Source organism: Lemur catta, chromosome 26, assembly GCF_020740605.2.
Source record: "Lemur catta isolate mLemCat1 chromosome 26, mLemCat1.pri, whole genome shotgun sequence".
Lineage (NCBI taxonomy): Eukaryota > Metazoa > Chordata > Mammalia > Primates > Lemuridae > Lemur > Lemur catta.
Window position 1 is genome coordinate 1,550,268 of NC_059153.1, and position 17,607 is coordinate 1,567,874.

At 45.1% G+C, this 17,607-nt stretch overlaps 1 protein-coding gene across 5 annotated transcripts in view; it reads right to left on the minus strand.

The window, feature by feature from the left end:
- PAPSS1 (3'-phosphoadenosine 5'-phosphosulfate synthase 1) overlaps positions 1 to 17,607 on the minus strand; it is a 55,242-nt gene that overhangs the window by 17,189 nt on the left and 20,446 nt on the right. For all 5 annotated transcript variants that reach the window (XM_045537428.1, XM_045537429.1, XM_045537426.1 and 2 more), the window contains 6 exons: positions 15,743 to 15,881; positions 12,006 to 12,124; positions 6,688 to 6,801; positions 5,135 to 5,246; positions 3,317 to 3,522; positions 1,771 to 1,906 (listed from right to left, as the gene is read on the minus strand). In XM_045537428.1, the coding sequence (XP_045393384.1) occupies positions 1,771 to 1,906; positions 3,317 to 3,522; positions 5,135 to 5,246; positions 6,688 to 6,801; positions 12,006 to 12,124; positions 15,743 to 15,881 (826 nt within the window). The remainder of the gene's footprint in view (positions 1 to 1,770; positions 1,907 to 3,316; positions 3,523 to 5,134; positions 5,247 to 6,687; positions 6,802 to 12,005; positions 12,125 to 15,742; positions 15,882 to 17,607) is intronic.

Sequence of the window (17,607 nt, forward strand, 5' to 3'; positions counted from 1 at the left end):
TCCAGATATGAATTCAAATTTTGGCAAAAAATTAAATAACGTGGGGTTGGCGAGTCCTGCCTTAAATATGTTTCTGTTCAGCGGAAAAAAAAACGGACATCGACATGTTATAAACTATCAGATGCTTCTGGCTGCAAATAACAGAAGACTGGACTAGAAGTGTCTTGAATAATTTGGATATATATTATCTCTCCGAATAACAAATCTGGAGACAAATGACTCCAGGGTTGGGTCAGAAGCTCCAAACAGTGTAAGGACGCAATTAGTACATCCGAGATTCTCGTGATTTAAATGGCGGCAGGAACTCCAAACACTAACCTCACACGACAGCATCGAAGGAAGCAGGAAGAAAGATGATTTTTTTGGTCATAAGCCAGTTTCTTACCAGGAAGGAAAATCTTCTTCGGAAGCCCCTCTCCTCATAGCTCAATGGCCAGAAATGACTGACACGCTGACCCTTAAATCACACACTGGCAAAAAGGAATGGGCTGCCATTATTGTATCCATTCCTGTATGACTGGGCCCAAAGCGTGCTAGAAAGAAGAGAATGAGGTGTGGTGTAGACAAGCACCAAGTGCAGCACTAGAAAAGTTCCCGCATAGGTAATTTAAGCCAAATATTTGCTTCAAATTCAGAGGAGAGGAGTGAGTTGCAAAAAGGGGGAAGGCCCAATACCCTCAAATATCCTAAAGGGGTCGAGAAGGCAACGAGGCTCAATGAGGCGGCCGGGGGAGCCGTGGGCACTGAGGAAGGTGGAGCCCATCCAAGACCTCCAGTTCTGAACCTGGTTTCACTTCGTATCACTTCGAATTTCAGCAAACTACAGCGGGGCTTAGGGATAAACAGGTGTTCTTTCTGGAACCTTCACACAAATACAGACAGACTAGCTTTGGCCCACACAACAGAAGTTATGACACCTTAACCTCCTACTATGTGTCAGATACTGTTTAAAGAGCCTCACGCCTCTTACTTCTCTTTTTAAAATAAAATTCTATGCATCAGATACCATCAATGCCCTCATCAAATGTCCACGAGCCTTACAGAGAAAAGCACGGAACTGCCAGGCGGTGAGGCAGGGGACAGTCTGCACACAGCACTGTGAATGACCACGGGACACAGCTGACGACAGGGCCGCTCCTTCCCAGATGTTCCGCAGTCACCCGGCAACAGGGGCTTCTGGTCCACAAATATGGCTTGGTGGCCACGTATGTCCCAAAAAGACAACCACAACCACCTGGTTTCTACACAGGAACTACGAACGAGAGCAGCACCGGGACTCAGGGCTTAAGTGTCTCTGCCACGGACAGAAATTAACTGGGAGCATGCCTGCAGGGTACTGCAGCTTCTTCAGATCTTAAAGACGACTTTCAGTCTACAGTCAGTGCTAGTCCCTGACACGGCAGCTGGAGTCGCAGTGCAGGGACAGGGAGTACGGGTACAGCAGGGAAGCACACCATCCCCACCTCTGTGTGAAAGACCTGAGAGCGGGAGCCCGACACAGTCCTGTCCCGGAGCGCCTCCTCACACGTGACACGGCGTCACGAACAGCATCTGCAGCCTCTCTGTTCTCACTGCTCCGCTTCTTCCTAATCCTGACATGATCTGAAATCCATTCACTTCCTCTTAAGCAACTTTCTCTGTCATTGTTTAATGTTTTTCTCTCCTACACCATAAGCTTCTGTTGTATTTATTTATGGAACCTCAGCGCTTGGCACTTCTAGAACTTTCTCTCCAGGCAGTCCCATATGGATAATTAGGTCCCTGTCTTACCAGCATTCATATCTTTAAACTTCTGCTTTAGCTCAGTAGGAGTGAGGCGGTACTGATCGAGACCATCATTCCAATAAATTCGGTCCAGGACTTGAAGATCTCCTCCAATCAGCCAATCTCCTTGTTCCATAACCATCTAATTGGAAGAAAAAGAAAAAAAAATTTTTAAACAGAAACCAAGATCAAAATAAGTAAAAACATTTCTCTCATCCAAACTAACTACCATTGTTATAAACTACTCTTACCTTAAAGTCAATGGTAAATCCATTTGATTTATCAACTAAGTTGGGATTAGAGATGCTACAGAATTGGAACAGACTTTGTAATTTCTCAAAACGCGTGTGAAACGACTGTTATTTTCCCACGTGCAAGGCAAACAAAATCAATGCAAATAACAACGATGACTTCTTAAGTGACAAAAACATCCCTTTCATCGTTGTTACGGGTTGACAGAATAATTTGTAACCCTGGGTCACCCCACCCTGTGTTCTCAATCCTAATCTTTCAAAGAACTAACGATCTTTGAGTCAGACACAAATTCATGCCTTCCAATCACCACGTCGCCTCAAATTTCTTGCACCTTCACGCATCTTCTTTCCCTGCATCTGCAAGGAGGGGACATGACCCTCTCGAGCCCGTCCATCTTCCCCGCGCTGCTCTGTCTCACGTGCCAAGAATGCACCCAGTCTCTTTTAAAGCTCAGTCTACTTTGACACACCTAACAACTGACAGGAATTTGACTCTGATAACATTTCACATACAATACATACAATAAATGAGGTGCTTCAGGGAGACTAATTACATTTCGCTGCTCTTACACCAGAAACACAATGTTAAATTAAAAGCCCAGGCTAGATGAGACCACCCTGGCAGGGCCCCCTCCACGCCCTGACCTTACATCCTCCTTGTGCGTATATGATGAAGGACACCACCAGACTGTAAACTGTAAGAGCATAAACACTGTGCCCGTCCTGTCCCCATCCCCGCACTCCCAGCACCAGCCCCCAGCTCAGTGTCTGGCAGCCTGGTATAGAGCAGGTATTTAAAATATATCTGTTGGCCGGGTGCGGTGGCTCACGCCTGTCATCCCAGCCCTCTGGGAGGCCGAGGCGGGAGGATCGCTCGAGGTCAGGAGTTCGAGACCAGCCTGAGCTAGAGCGAGACCCGTCTCTACTAAAAATAGAAAGAAATGATCTGGACAACTAAAAATATATAGAAAAAATTAGCCGGGCATGGTGGCGCATGGCTGTAGTCCCAGCTACTGGGGAGGCTGAGGCAGGAGGATCACTTGAGCCCAGGAGTTTGAGGTTGCTGTGAGCTGGGCTGACACCACAGTACTCTAGCCCGGGCAACAGAGCAAGACTCTGTCTCAAAAAAAAAAAAAAAAAATCTGTTGACCAAAATGACATCTGCTCATCACACCAAGATCCAGTCTCAATTCTGCAAAACACTAACATTCCCAGCGGGGCAGTCCATACACAGGTAATGCCCACAGCACAAACATTACTGCAAGTCAACATAAAACGCAGCAAGCCTTATTCAGGACCTTGATGTAGGGGTGGCTCTTGCACGTTGTTCCCCACTGTCTGGCACAGCGCTCCTCCTTTCTGTGCTCGTAAAACTCCGGATTGCGAAGAATAGCCACACGCCGGCCCTCGTACACCAGGGCGAATGCCGTGCAGCCGTCCAGCCGCTCCTTCTCTTCGCGAGTGGCCGGCAGGACTATGGGCACCGACAGGTTAATGACACCTCCTGCAGGGCACAAAGGGACACAAAGCACACGGCCGGCCGGGGGAGTTACTCAACAGGCCCTAGTTACAGCCACCTTATCACTGCAAAGGACGCTTTTCAAATAATAAACGGTTTATGGGTCTACTAACAAGTGTTCACTGGGTACCTGGCACAGAACAAACTACGAGGTCAGGGAGAATAAGCAACAACCTCAGAAATTAAAAAAAAAAAAACTAGCAAAAATGAAGACAACCACCAGTGTGTGGTAATATTTCTCACAATTCATCAAACTGTCTTTGGGTAGAAATTTTTGGTATAAAATTACAAACATTAAAGAAACTGTTTAATAAGGAAAAATCAACCAGTTAAGCTAAACATCACCAAACATATACTGTGCACTTTCAATGTATGAATGAGACAAAGAACTATGTTTCAGGACCTTTTCAGGAAAAATTTAAAGCCTTGTTGATAACAGGATGATATAAATAACTACGTTTTAAGTGGCAAGTGGATTAAGTATACTTGAGTATACTTGGTACACTTGGGTAACCTTGAGATAGGAAGACAAAAAAAAATCCGTAAAGTTTTCTTGTTTGTGTTTTTAATACAGCCAGAATCAAACTGGTACTAGCTGTTACCGGGCAAGACACAAACGCAGTAATCAGTGGCTCCACTCAAACCAAAATGTGCCGTCAGTGACCCCAAAGGCACAGTCTCAATTCCCAGCCTTTCAAGCTGCAAAAGTTTTTTTTTTTCCTACTCATCATGTATAGGTTAGAAAAATAAAATTCATATTTGAATTTATTTCCATACTGAAGAAAGCATACGTTTTTTGGGAATCATGACATGCCTTCTTTAGACAAAAGATGGCAACAAGATCAATGATGATTGCTTAGCTGCTTTAAAAATAACCACGACAGCCGGGCACGGTGGCTCACTCCTGTCATCCCAGCACTCTGGGAGGCCAAGGCGGGTGGATCGCTTGAGGTCAGGAGTTTGAAACTAGCCTGAACAAGAGCAAGACCCCGTTTCTACTAAAAATAGAAAGAAATTATCTGGACAGCTAAAAATATATAGAAAAAATTAGCCAGGCATGGTGGCACATGCCTGTAGTCCCAGCTACTCGGGAGGCTGAGGCAGGAGGATCATTGGAGCCCAGGAGTTTGAGGTTGCTGTGAGCTGGGCTGACACCACGGCACTCTAGCCTGGGTGACAGAGTGAGACTCTGTCTCAAAAAAAAAAAAAAAGAATAGGAAGAACCACGCTTTCTGCCGCCTACTTAGGATTCCTTAACTTGGACTCCAGGTTCCCATCAGTGCAGCGAAACGCAGTGTGTGCGTGGACTGCACGGAGAAAACACTCCACAGGGGTCAGGCGGATACGGCGCGAGAAACCTGTCTGCTTTTACAGCCATTCCCAGTCCTAATCCCCAGGTTCTCCCTCTCCCTCTGCGATAAATCACAATCAGGAAGAGGAAGAATGGAAACAAAATCTCATGGTTCCCTTCAATAAAGTGTTCAGTACTGCTATCATACAATGCTACCATGTTACCATCGCTTTGTATAAACAGTGACAAGCCCCGGCAACCGTGTCACGTCTCTGCCACACGCAAGGTAACTGTGAAGCGTCTCACCGTCCAGCAGACAGTCGAAGTGAAGGCACTGCAGGTACTCGCGCTCCCGCATGAAGCCGTTCAGCGGGGTCGCCCAGCCCTCCGCCAGCACCTGCACCCACTGCATGTTCACCTGGCCGGTCAGAAAACAGGGCAAGATGCCCAGGTCACGTGTTTATCAGCAAAAGCAGTAATGGCCTTTAGAAGTTTGATTTTGAAAGCAATAGAAACAAACACTCTAAGGATGATTATAGATCATAGAAATCTAACAAAGACTAGGGTACTAGAAAAAATGTATTTCTCCTACTAGATTTAAGTCACATTGGGCCTCCAAGTATTTCTAATAAGGACAGCCGTTCCTAAACCAGTGGTTCTCAAACTTTAATGTGTATCAGACACCCCTGGAAGGCTTCGTTAAAACGAAGACGGCTTCACCCCCAGAGTTGCTGATCCAGCTTGCTACGTGGCCCAAGAAGTTGTATTTCTAACATGTTCCCAGAAAATCCTCACAGTGATGTCCTGGACACCACACTTTAATAACCATTGTCCTAAAAAACTATTGTTTCTTGAACTTTGAGATTTCTAGCACCTCCCATCAGAACATTAAAGAAGGCTGGGCGTGGTGGCTCACACCTGTAGTCCTAGCACTCTGGGAGGCTGAGGCGGGAGGATCGCTCTAGGTCAGGAGTTCGAGACCAGCCTGAGCAAGAGCAAGACCCCGGCTCTACTGAAAATAGAAAGAAATTATCTGGCCAACTAAAAATATATATAGAACAAATTAGCCGGGCATGGTGGCGCATGCCTGTAATCCCAGCTACTCGGGAGGCTGAGGCAGGAGGATCACTTGAGCCCAGGAGTTTGAGGTTGCTGTGAGCTAGGCTGATGCCACGGCACTCTAGCCCGGGCAACAGTGAGACTCTGTCTCAAAAAAAAAAAAAAAAAAAAAAAAGGACGGATGGGAAATCTAACTTCTAGTCCAAATGCTTATTCCTTAATCTTCCTGTTTTTAAAGTATAAATAAATCATACAGCTTAAAATTCTCTAAGATTTGAAAAAGATAAAGTATACTTTCCATTCTCACCATGTCTGATTTAACCAAGCAGTTGTTTATTAGGAAAGACTATATAATGACATCATTAAAGCTAAAATATACAACAGAATTACTCTTAACAATATAAGAAAGGGCAAGTCAAGTGTTTGGCAAGAGATTAGGAAACATGGTTAAAGGGGGAAAATGTTCTTTTTTAATTATTAATAGTATGGATTAGTATTTAACCTTTTAAAATTCTTTCCTTCTGATAAACCTAAAAATCTCACACAATCTTTATTCTTTGACATTTCAAAATAAATAAATATTATGACTAAAAGTAAATATTAATGAAAGCAAATATTAATAAAAGCCATGCTACTTTGAGAACGTGGTTTCACAATTAAACACATTCTCCATTCCTGGAAACTGTGATACACACTGCAACACCGTCCCCCCTTCGGCTACTACCCCTGGCCTCAAACAATGCTATCAACCACAAGTTTAAGGATATATCACTCGGTGTGAAAAGCAACAAAGCACTTACTTTATTAATTTCCAGTGCTGGTAATGCTTCTGCATCTGTTTTTGCCAAATGAAGCTTATTTTCTGGCACATACAGTTCCTTGACTTCATAAGAGGCATCCACAGGTACGATATCCTATGTAACAAAAGTATAATTAAATGGTGGACTGGACAGTTTAGAGTTCATCAAAGGGTATCTTAAAGAAGAAAAGTAACATTTCAAAACAAGACCAAAAAGAATTTCAATTCTTCATTTTGCAGCTGCGAAGAATGTGGAATGTGGATGCCACAAGGCATCTTTGGGGGCTTTACGTATCCAAGAAGCTCATGGAACATACAGAATGTGCGTGTGCATTTCACTTAATGCACATCATACTGTCCTTTCAGGAAAAGTTTATTCTGAATTTTTATTTTCTAGTTGGTGAAGTAACAGGCTTTGCACAGACTGCTGGAACTACCGTTTGTCCTATGGGTGGAGAACAGCTGGAAGGGAAGACGGAAAAATGACAATGATAACCACATACAGGGACACAGGGTGATTTACTGTCCTCACTGCCATCCACCTACTGAGGGACATGCCTGTCACTCCAGACACTCCCCTTCACAGCTGGTGGGAAGGCAAAACGGTACAGCCACTTTGGAAGACAGTTCAGCGGTTTCATACAAACACACACACACAAAAACCCTCTAAAACCAACTGAAGTTACACAAACAGTCAGGCATCCGCTAGGACTTCTGGGAGGAAGAGTACTGCGAACTAACCACAGTCTCTCTAGATGATGTCCACAGTTTCCTTCCAACCACACCCGTAAAAAACTAATGTACAGATAATTTGTGAGCAAATCTGCCTCTGACATAACTAGTTTGAATATGAAAAGGGTAGTATCTGTACTATGAGCTCAACCAAATTATTTAAAAGAAATGTTTTGTGTACCAACAACAAAATTATTTGTACTTTAGCATGAATGAACATGTTTTTAATAACGTGTATTAACATAGAGGTGATAATCACTTTCTTTTTATGAGGGGAAATCCTTTTCATATTTTACTTTTCAGTCAAAATAATTTTTTCATTACAAGAATTTCACAAAATTCTTCGGTTTTCAAAATTCACATCCAGCAAGTATTTTTAAAAGAATTTTGGATTCAAAACTTAGATACAAAATTCTTCTCATGCTTAACCAATGCCAAAATAAAAGTTCAAGAGGTTGCCACTATTTTTCTCTTCTTTAAAAAAAAAAAAATACATAAAGCAAATATTTCTAGAATTAATACAAACACAGCATGAATCAAGAGGAAGATGGGGCATCTGCTCAGTGGAAATGAGTTCTACGTAGATGCTACGTGTAAAGACAAAAGGACTCAGTCTCTATCAGGAATACATAAAAAATCTTAAAAATGCAAACACAGCCAGTTTCTAGCACGTTCTAGTAACAAACCTCAGTTTCCAAAACCACTGCTGAACATCCGAAAGGAGCAAAACCACCTCAAAGTGAGACCAGATATCTGGACAACAGGACATGGAGTCCCCACCACACAAGCTCTCCATTCTGTTCACGTTTCATCAGGATTTCCACAGACACAGCTGTTAGAAACAACGTGTTCTTCTTCAACTTTATTTCTAGAAATCTCCTTTAAAACCAAAATTGATCACAAGCCAGGCCAGGAGAAAGCCTTTATATGCCCAGACGCCCCACCCCCACCCTGAAGAGCTTCGTGGTCACCCAGCACTTACGGGTAAAGGAGTCCCAGGGACACTGCAGGGGTCAGTAAACAATTCACACACTGTTATTAATGAGGGGCGACTTCTGTTACCTGTAAGTCTTGAAATGTTTCAATATTACGAATTTTTGGGCCTGGCTGTGGTGGCTCACGCCTGTAATCCCAGCACTCTGGGAGGCCGAGGCGGGAGGATCGCTCGAGGTCAGGAGTTCGAGACCAGCCTCAGCAAGAGCGAGACCCCATCTCTACTAAAAATAGAAAGAAATGATTTGGACAGCTAAAAATATATATAGAAAAAATTAGCTGGGTGTGGTGGCGCATGCCTGTAGTCCCAGCTACTCGGGAGGCTGAGGCAGGAGGATGGCTTGAGCCCAGGAGTTTGAGGTTGCTGTGAGCTAGGCTGACACCACGGCACTCTAGCCCGGGCAACAGAGCGAGACTGTGTCTCCAAAAAAAACAAAATAACTAAAATAAATTATGAATTTTTAATTATTAATTTAATTTGAAAATGTAACATAAGGTACCCAAAACTTTTTTGTTTGATTGACTAAAGACAACCTAAGATCTAACACATGCTATATCCGTGTGTTTATTCAAACAGGCCACTGCTTGTTTCTACCTGGAAACTGGCCGGCAGGCAAACAGCGCTCACAACACGAAATAGTAGCTCTTGCCTTCTCATTTTAATCTTCCTGAAGAACTCTGAACACATTAATAAACATAGCAATTCCACATTTCAAGTTATTCCTTTAAATATTTTCTGTACTTTCTTCTTGAGCCAAATCTGCTCAACACATTTGAAACCAGGGCTCATTCATGTTTTTATGTGACTATTAAATTTTTATTATCTAAACTACACACATCCAAAGCATGAACACCAAACAACATTCTGGCAACACTTTAAAACTGAGCTGTAAAGCCCGGCTTTTATGGGCAGTATAAAATCCATTTAGGGCACTAAACCACCATTTCATAAAAAGACAAACCTTTAAATAACTTATAGCACTAGTAAATCTAAGAGTTCCTGGTAGATTTAAAACCGGTATTTAAAATATCACTTTAGATTGAAACCAGCAGGAAAAAGTCTACTTCCTCATGTCCTAACAAGCCAAGTTAAAATGCAAGACTAGCAGGCCATCTAGTGACCATTCAAGGGTTTAATTTACATATTAAATCAAAAATCTGCATTTTTTGTTAGTGTCTTCTATTTTCTTGAATAAATATATGCCAAATGCAGCACACCAAGAAAATAAAGATGTTTTGACCAAATGCAGAGAAAGGCCATCTTTATGTGAATGACACATTACCTACCCCAATGACATTATGCAGTCAGATTGAAAGAAAGAAAACAAGCCAGGGATCACAGAGGATCCCTGACATGATGCTGAAGTGGTACAGCAACCAAAGTACCCATCGTCCTGAAATACCCAGTGTGCAGCAGACTAAAAAGATATTTTTCTTGGACAGTAAAATAAATATTATATTTTACTAAAGAACATTAAAGAAACAATTCCAGGTAGAATTCACTTCAGAGAGTGTCTCCAAAGCAATACCGAGCATCAGAAAAAAGAAAACTCTACTTACCACTATTATTTCCATGGAGACAGCACTCGTCAAACCCATTCGCTCTCCAGAAAGTCCCAGACTGTACTAATCCCCTCCCTCTAATAGCAAGTCGTGGTGCAATGGGAAATACATAGTATTTAGCCCTTTCCCTCAGTTCCTGGTACAGAGCTCCCAAAACCCCTGGGATGATCAAAGAGTCCCCTAAGTGATCCAAGTGTCTTTGGTACAATAAGGGGATGACTCTTGGCTGACAGGGCACCTGGGCAGATTCCGGTGGGGGCTGGTCCAGAAAGACCAAGCCTCCATCACAGGGTGGACCTTTCAGCTCACCCGCCCCCCCCAGTCTCTGGGGAGGAGAAGGGGTTAGAGATTGAGTTCAATCACCAGTGGCCAATGACTTCATCAATCGTGCCTGCAGAAAGCATGGAGGCTCTGCTACCCCTCCCCCCAGCCTTGCCCTGTGCATCTCTTCCACTTGGCTGTTCCTGAGTTTAAAATAAACCAGTGACAGTAAATAAAGGGCTTTCCTGAGTTCTGTGAGTTGTTCTAGCAAGTCAGCAGACCTGGTGAGGGCTGGGGATGGGAACCCTTGAATTTGTTATCAGCCAGGCAGAAAAGTGGGTAGCCTGGGCACCCCAAGTGTGGCTGGCATCTGCAACGGGGGCGATCTTGGGGGGCTGAGCCCTTCGCCTTTGGGGTCTGAGCCACCTCCAGACAGTTAGAGTCAAAACTGAACTGACTTGCTGGACATCCAGATGCTATCAGAGATCAAATAATTTGTCTTATAAAACTGAGTCTGAAGAAGAGATAAAATTTATTCAGCTTGACTGTTTTAGAAATAAAGTTTTCATTTTATGTGGTACAATAAGCCCAGTCACTCATTTACCAGGTAGATGTAGGTTTTAAGACTTAAGTAAATCATAATTCATCTGGCAAAACCTGCCTTTGCTTTCCAAGGCAAATTAGATAACCCACAAACACTTCTCTTATTTCACACTGCACAGAACAAACATTTCCCACCAGCTGGGCACAAGCACGAGCACTTTACTTCTTCACACAATAAACATTCTTTCCAACCCAGGCAGTGTTATCTGTGACCTGCTCAAGTACTTTTAAAGGTATTAAATCTTTCTAAAGTCAATGAAATGCCCATTCCTCTCCACTGTTTTAATCCCAACTAAGGAAATAACTGGTCAAGGAATGTAAAAGGGAGTCAGAAAAAGATTCATATTTCAGAAATAAACCAGGAAAGGAAAGAATCTAGGTATCAGGAAAGGCAGCATCGTAGAAAGGCCAGCGTGTGGGCTGCAGAATCAGTCAGACGTGTGTTCAAATCTCACCCTCCCCAGCTTGGCTGTTCTGGGACTAACAACTTCACCTCCTGAATCTGTTTCCTCATCAGTAAAACGAGGATAATTATAACTACCTCTCAGAGTTTTAACACAGATTAGATGCAATAATGCTACTGGAGTACCTGACACAGGGCGTAGCACATAGTAAGAGTTCAACTAACGAGTTATTGCTGATGGTCTCCAACGCTGCCCACGGCATTGTCCTTCGGCACACTCACGTGGATCCTTTTCCGTAATGCTGGTTAATGCAGAACCCCTAATCTTCCCATCCCTCCTCAAAGCACACACCATAAAGCCATGATGACTTGGTTATCACTATTGCTTCAAGGCAACACTGCAGTCGACATACTCATCGCCTTCACGTCCCAACCTGCAGTCAGACTCTGCTACGTGCTCCGACATAACCCACCTTTGCCAAACCTAACAATGTCCCTGTGATGACAAGGAAGCTGAATCGCACTTGCTAGCCTTGGACAGCAGAGGGTCTGACGTGGACAGGGCACATTACACCAAGTCCCCTTGCAATCCGAGTGCCGTGGGCAGACGCCCTCCTACCAGCACCGACCATGAACTCTGAGCTGAACGTCACATGGTCGCTGGTTCCGCCACCTGCCCTCATGCCCGTCTGAGATTAACAGGAGGACGCTTATGAGACGGAAACGGTTCTCCTCTGATGACTCCTTCTGTCGCTGTCTCTTACCCGCTCCTGCAGAAGTTCCACCACCTGCTGGACACAGTCGTTGACGTCACACGAGTCCGTTTTCAGCACCAGCTCCGGGGCCTCTGGTTTCTCATATTCAGAATCAATCCCGGTGAACCCTGTAAAGGTACCAGATAATTGGGGGGGGGGGGGTGGGGGTGGAAATTAAAACAGGTTTATTTCTTCAGTGCAGGTCTCTGCTATGTATGAAGTTAACATTTGTTCTCTCTCCTCTAAGCTACAGAGTTATAACACTGACACTTCTTTCTTGGGAGAGGATTTCTAATTAAACTTTTGTTTCTTCCTTAAACACGGAAGTATAGTTGATTCTCATTATTCACAGTAGTTACGTTCAATAAAGTTGCCACAAACACTGACTTAGCAAGTACTGAACAAATGCTCCCAGGTGAAATACGGGGTTAGGTCTCTGCAGGCCTCTGGTGGCAACATTTTTGTCAATCGATCGATTCTTTCACTTTGTTTTATGTGTGTTCCTGTTTAAAGACACCTTATTCAACACACGTCGTTGACCAACTAACACTGAGCTCATGGCAACGGCACGCTAACCAGTGCCGGAGTGAAGCTTCCCTAACACGTGTGTTTCCCACGCAGGGCACGTCACGGCTGTCGTGTGCTGAGACATGTGAGACAGCACTGCCAGCACCAGGGCCATTTACCAGCAAAACCACCCAAAGAGCTACAAAAATGCAAAACCATGGCACTACATAGGCTGCAAAAAAGATACCTGTTTACAGTACGAGAACTGGGACAGGAAGTCACTTTGTCTTTTTTTTTTTTTTTCAGTTAATCTAATTTTCTCTGTCCTTTGTAGGCCAGGAAGGAAATCACTTTGATAACGTCAGCGGGGAGCTATGTCAGGTGTGTCGGATATGTCAGGTGACTCATTTTTCACTGCTCTGCTCATAGGCACAACTGACCACAGGAGCGCCAGGAGTGGCCGGGTGTGGTGGCTCATGCCTGTAATCCCAGCACTCTGGGAGGCCGAGGCGGGAGGATCGCTTGAGGTCAGGAGTTCGAGACCAGCCTGAGCAAGAGCGAGACCCGTCTCTACTAAAAATAGAAAGAAATGATCTGGACAACTAAAATGATATATAGAAAAAATTAGCCAGGCATGGTGGCGCATGCCTGTAGTCCCAGCTACTCGGGAGGCTGAGGCAGGAGGATCGCTTGAGCCCAGGAGTCTGAGGTTGCTGTGAGCTAGGCTGACGCCAGGGCACTCTAGCCCGGGCAACAGAGCGAGACTCTGCCTCAAAAAAAAAGAAGTAAAGTTAACCAAAGAGTTCTAAAATACATACTATAAGCCTATAGTCCACTTATTTCATTTTTTCATATTCCATATTTCTAAGCATCACCTGCAGTCCTGAACTCAAGAAGAAATGTCTGCATTACCAATATTCCCAACTGTATTTAGCTGCAGGTCACAATAAAATAGCTGGGAAAAAAAAATAATTTTGGTTAGAACACTGGTTGTTAAGCTCTGGTTCTCGAATGCAACAATACACTAGAATCACCGGGCCCCACCCCATGAGGTTCTGATTTCACCAGTCTGGGGTAGAGCCGCAGACTGGAGTTTTAAACCTTCTCAAGGAAACATCAACGTGCAGCAACTTGACAACCACTGGCTTAGAGGAGTTGGCTGAACTTTTTAGAAGCCCAGAGTTCTCCTCCAGCTAATTTATCCCATAAATGACTATAATAAACGTATGCTGTAAAAAAATTGTATATATAAGTTGATAACAAGTAACTACTTGAGTAGTAATCATGAAAATAATCTAGATAGCAGAATGGCTGACACAGAGATAAATCTACTGTCTAGTAAATGTCATACAAAGGTCTGTCCTTGAATGATCACCAGGGTTTGAAATGGCATTGATAGGGAACTTGTTCAGCACCATTCTGACCACAAGTAAAAGATTTTTTAAAAAACTAAACAACTCTACAATCAGGAACTCCAGCCCCAAGACAAACCTAAAACGTATCAGTGTGTGCGCACAGACACACACACACGCTAACGTATGGAATGTCTTATCAACATCTACTCAGGGGAATGCAGCCAACACCTGGGGAAGTAAACAAGAAACTAGACCAACACAGAGGCACTCCCGGTTATAAAGCAGAGATTGTAAGTGACGCCAGGGCATTCTGGATGTTGCCTCATTCATCTTTCTATCCCTAGCACCAGATACACGCCCTGCGAATAGAAAGTGTCGGTAGATGTGCGTTGAACACCCCACCCGCACTCTGCCTTCTCACCCATCCAACGTTTACTACGTATGTGATGGGGATACAGTTTGGGCCACGCACTGTGCTAAATTCGAAAGATAGAAAAACATCCAAGCCGTTGTTCCTGCTCGTAAGCAGCTTGCTCCAGCCGGGCAGACAAACCTACCTCCCTCGCCAATCCAGCCTTGTAGAAACAACAAAACCAACTACAATTAAAGTAAGTAAAAGGTTTAGACTTTAGGAACCTGGACATACCATTTTGCTTTTCTGCCCCAAATCTCTACACGAAAGACTGAACTGAACACGGCCTATCAGTGGAGAGTGACACAGGAGCTGAAGGGCGAAACTGCTTTCCTTCCTGTTGTCGCGACGTATTCCGGCCAGGCAGCCTGTTCCTTCTGAGTTAAGAAAGGGCCAGCGTCATAGGTGACAGGAGTGACGGGCAGCAGCCCTCACCCAGGAGCTGGGTCTCCTGTGGCAGAAGGACTCGCTATCAGCCTTGCCCTCGGGACTACATGTCACCACAGCAGGTGCCACTTGCCCCAAATGCTAAAGTGTCCCAGGGTCCAAACACAGAACTCAGAATAACAAGCATTGTCCTTCCCATTCAACATTTTCCTTTTCGGTTCCAGAAGCTGAATATCAAAATCCATCATTCCGAGAGCTCCGAGGAGCTCCTGTAACAATCCCAGGCACCACACCCACTTCTAGGAAGGCAAACAGAAGTCACCTGCATGAATCACGGATCCCTAAACAACGCCATCTATCTTTATTCCGTAATGCCGCCGGCATGTCCTTGGCTTCTGCTAACAATAACACAGCAGGAAAATGTCAAAGGATATCTACAAGGTAAATAATACGATCTGTGTCAAAGGCCACAGCAGAAATGGGTTCTACATTTCTCCTTCAACGTCTAAATGTTCATCAAAGTGGAAACTCCGGGAGTAGACCACAAAACCAAAAAAGCAAAGGCTAGAGCTCTCCCTCCGTATCTGTGGGGACTGGTTCCAGGACTCCCTGTGGATACCAAAATCCGCAGATGCCCAAGTCCCTTCAGTGAAATGGCACAGTATTTGCATATAACCTACACACTTCCTCCCGCACGCTTTTAAGTCATCCCCACATTAATGCACTCTAACTCAACAGTTGCACATGGAATGAATAAGGAAATAAGCACAAGACACTGTCCCTGGTCAGGTGTATTTCCCAATAGCTGTAGCACTCACTGCATTTTTGATGGAACAAAAGGAGGAGAAGTGGCGGCAGCTCCTGACTGACATCTGACCTAATGCCAAGCACTGAATTATATCAAGCAGGTTTTCACCAACCCCCAAAGTCCCCGCTCTGAATAGCTGGGGATAAAACCCACTTTCTCTTCCCAAGGCAGCCCAAGTCACTTACACACTGCCAGTCTCTTAGAAAAGATCCTCAGTCCCAGATGGGAAAGGTAAAATATCTAAGCAAAGACAAGCTGGGAGGAAAACATCACCGACCTTTGATTTCTCCCGCCCGCGCTTTCTTGTACAGTCCCTTGACGTCTCTTTGTTCACAGACGTGCAGAGGAGCATCGACAAAGACTTCAAAGAAAGGTAAACTTGCACCCTCGTGAATTTGCCTTGCGTTGTTGCGATCCTTAAAGAAAAAGACGTGCACAGAAATAATAACAAGTGATCACACCGATTATAAAGGTACTGTATTAATATCAAGGACGAGTAAAAAGTGCTTTTCACTCGATTTAGTGGAAAATATATTAGGCAAAATTTATACTTGTAAAATATAAGTTGGAAAAAATAAACCCAAGACTGTATTAGTGTAACTCCTGTCCTTCACAGCAGTGTTAAAAGGCACCGTGTTCTGCAAACCCAGGACGCTGGGGAGTAACAGGAGGGAAGCGACAGATGTGCATGAAATCTGTCACCTGAGTTCCACGTGGAGCCTGAGTCCAGCTGGAAGGCAGGGGTCACGAGGCCTCTGTAACGTCACATTCAGCTGCAGCCTGGGCTGGCACGAAAGCTACCCGGCCAAGGCTCCACTCAGAACCCTGAGGCTGGTTTACTCCTTTGCCGAACGCAAGCCCCACGGCCGCTTCTCTCTATTTGCACAGCCCCTGTGCGCCAAACCTCTAGCAGCCGCCTCCATCTCTCAGTCTAAACTCTCTCCACCCTGGCCCGGACACTGTGTCCCTCCTAAGTCCACCTCCTCTTCTTCCTGGTCTTAGCTAAAACCCAGTTCTCCCCGGAGAAAGCCACCCGTCCTGTCATGCCAGGCGCAGGCGCCACACTCGCACCCTGTTCCCAAGTGTGGTGCCAACATCCTCAACTGCCACCTGCAACTTCCACCCTTCCCTTCCCACGCAGCTCCTTTTAAGACTCGCCACCTTCCTGTGGCCCCTCTGACAAACCCGACCTGCTTCCACGCTGACCAGATGGTCGTACTTTTTATTTCCAAAAGAAACCTCAAGCGTGAGAGCTGTCAGCCCCCTCCCTGCCACACAAGTTTATCTCCAACCTAACAACCTTCCCCTCCACTTCTCCCTTCACACGCTCTAAATCCCCTCCCCATTCATGCCCCCCTCCAGGACCTCGTTCAGCCCCTTCTCCCTACTTGGTCTGAGATCTGCAGCCTCCCCCCTGTCCGCTGGCTTCGTCCCCTGGCATCAAACTTGTACAGAGAAGTGCAAGTCACTCTCATCCGTTAAAACAAATGAACTAACACAGCATACAAAAACTCTCCCTTATCCATACGTTCTTCTCCGTGTTTAAAACACCAGAGTGCATTTCACACCGCTGCCCGCAGGATGCCCAAGCTGCCCCTCCCCGGTCCCCCTACGCGGCTCCCCGGGGATCCTCTCCTTCGCCCACCCCACACGCCAACCGGCGCCCACTGCTCACGCTACACAGTCCTCGGGCGCTTCCTTCAACGGCCTCATAGTGCAAACGACAATATATGCACCAACACTGAAGCTGAGCCCTGACTTCCCTCCCGAAGCTAAACACACACTTCCAACTTCTTCCTACATAACCCACCTCACTGACGTCACACAGGTGCCAGTAACTTAGGTCCCAAAACAGAAGCCATTCCCTTTCCTTCCAAGCTTGCATTTCCTCTTACACCACACAAAGCACACGATGACAACACTGTTCACCCACAATCCCAAAAGCTGTTCTGGTTCCTCTCTTTCCTCCACTTTCATTCGGCCACAAAGCCCTTCAGGTTTTACCTCTAAAGATTACTCCGACCTGCCGTGCTCGCCCTTCCCTACTCCCTGGTCCACCCTCACTTCTCTTGTCTGGACAACTTCAACGTCCTTTCAGTCAGTCTTCTGGCTTCTAACTTAGATCCGCCCAATGCCGTACCC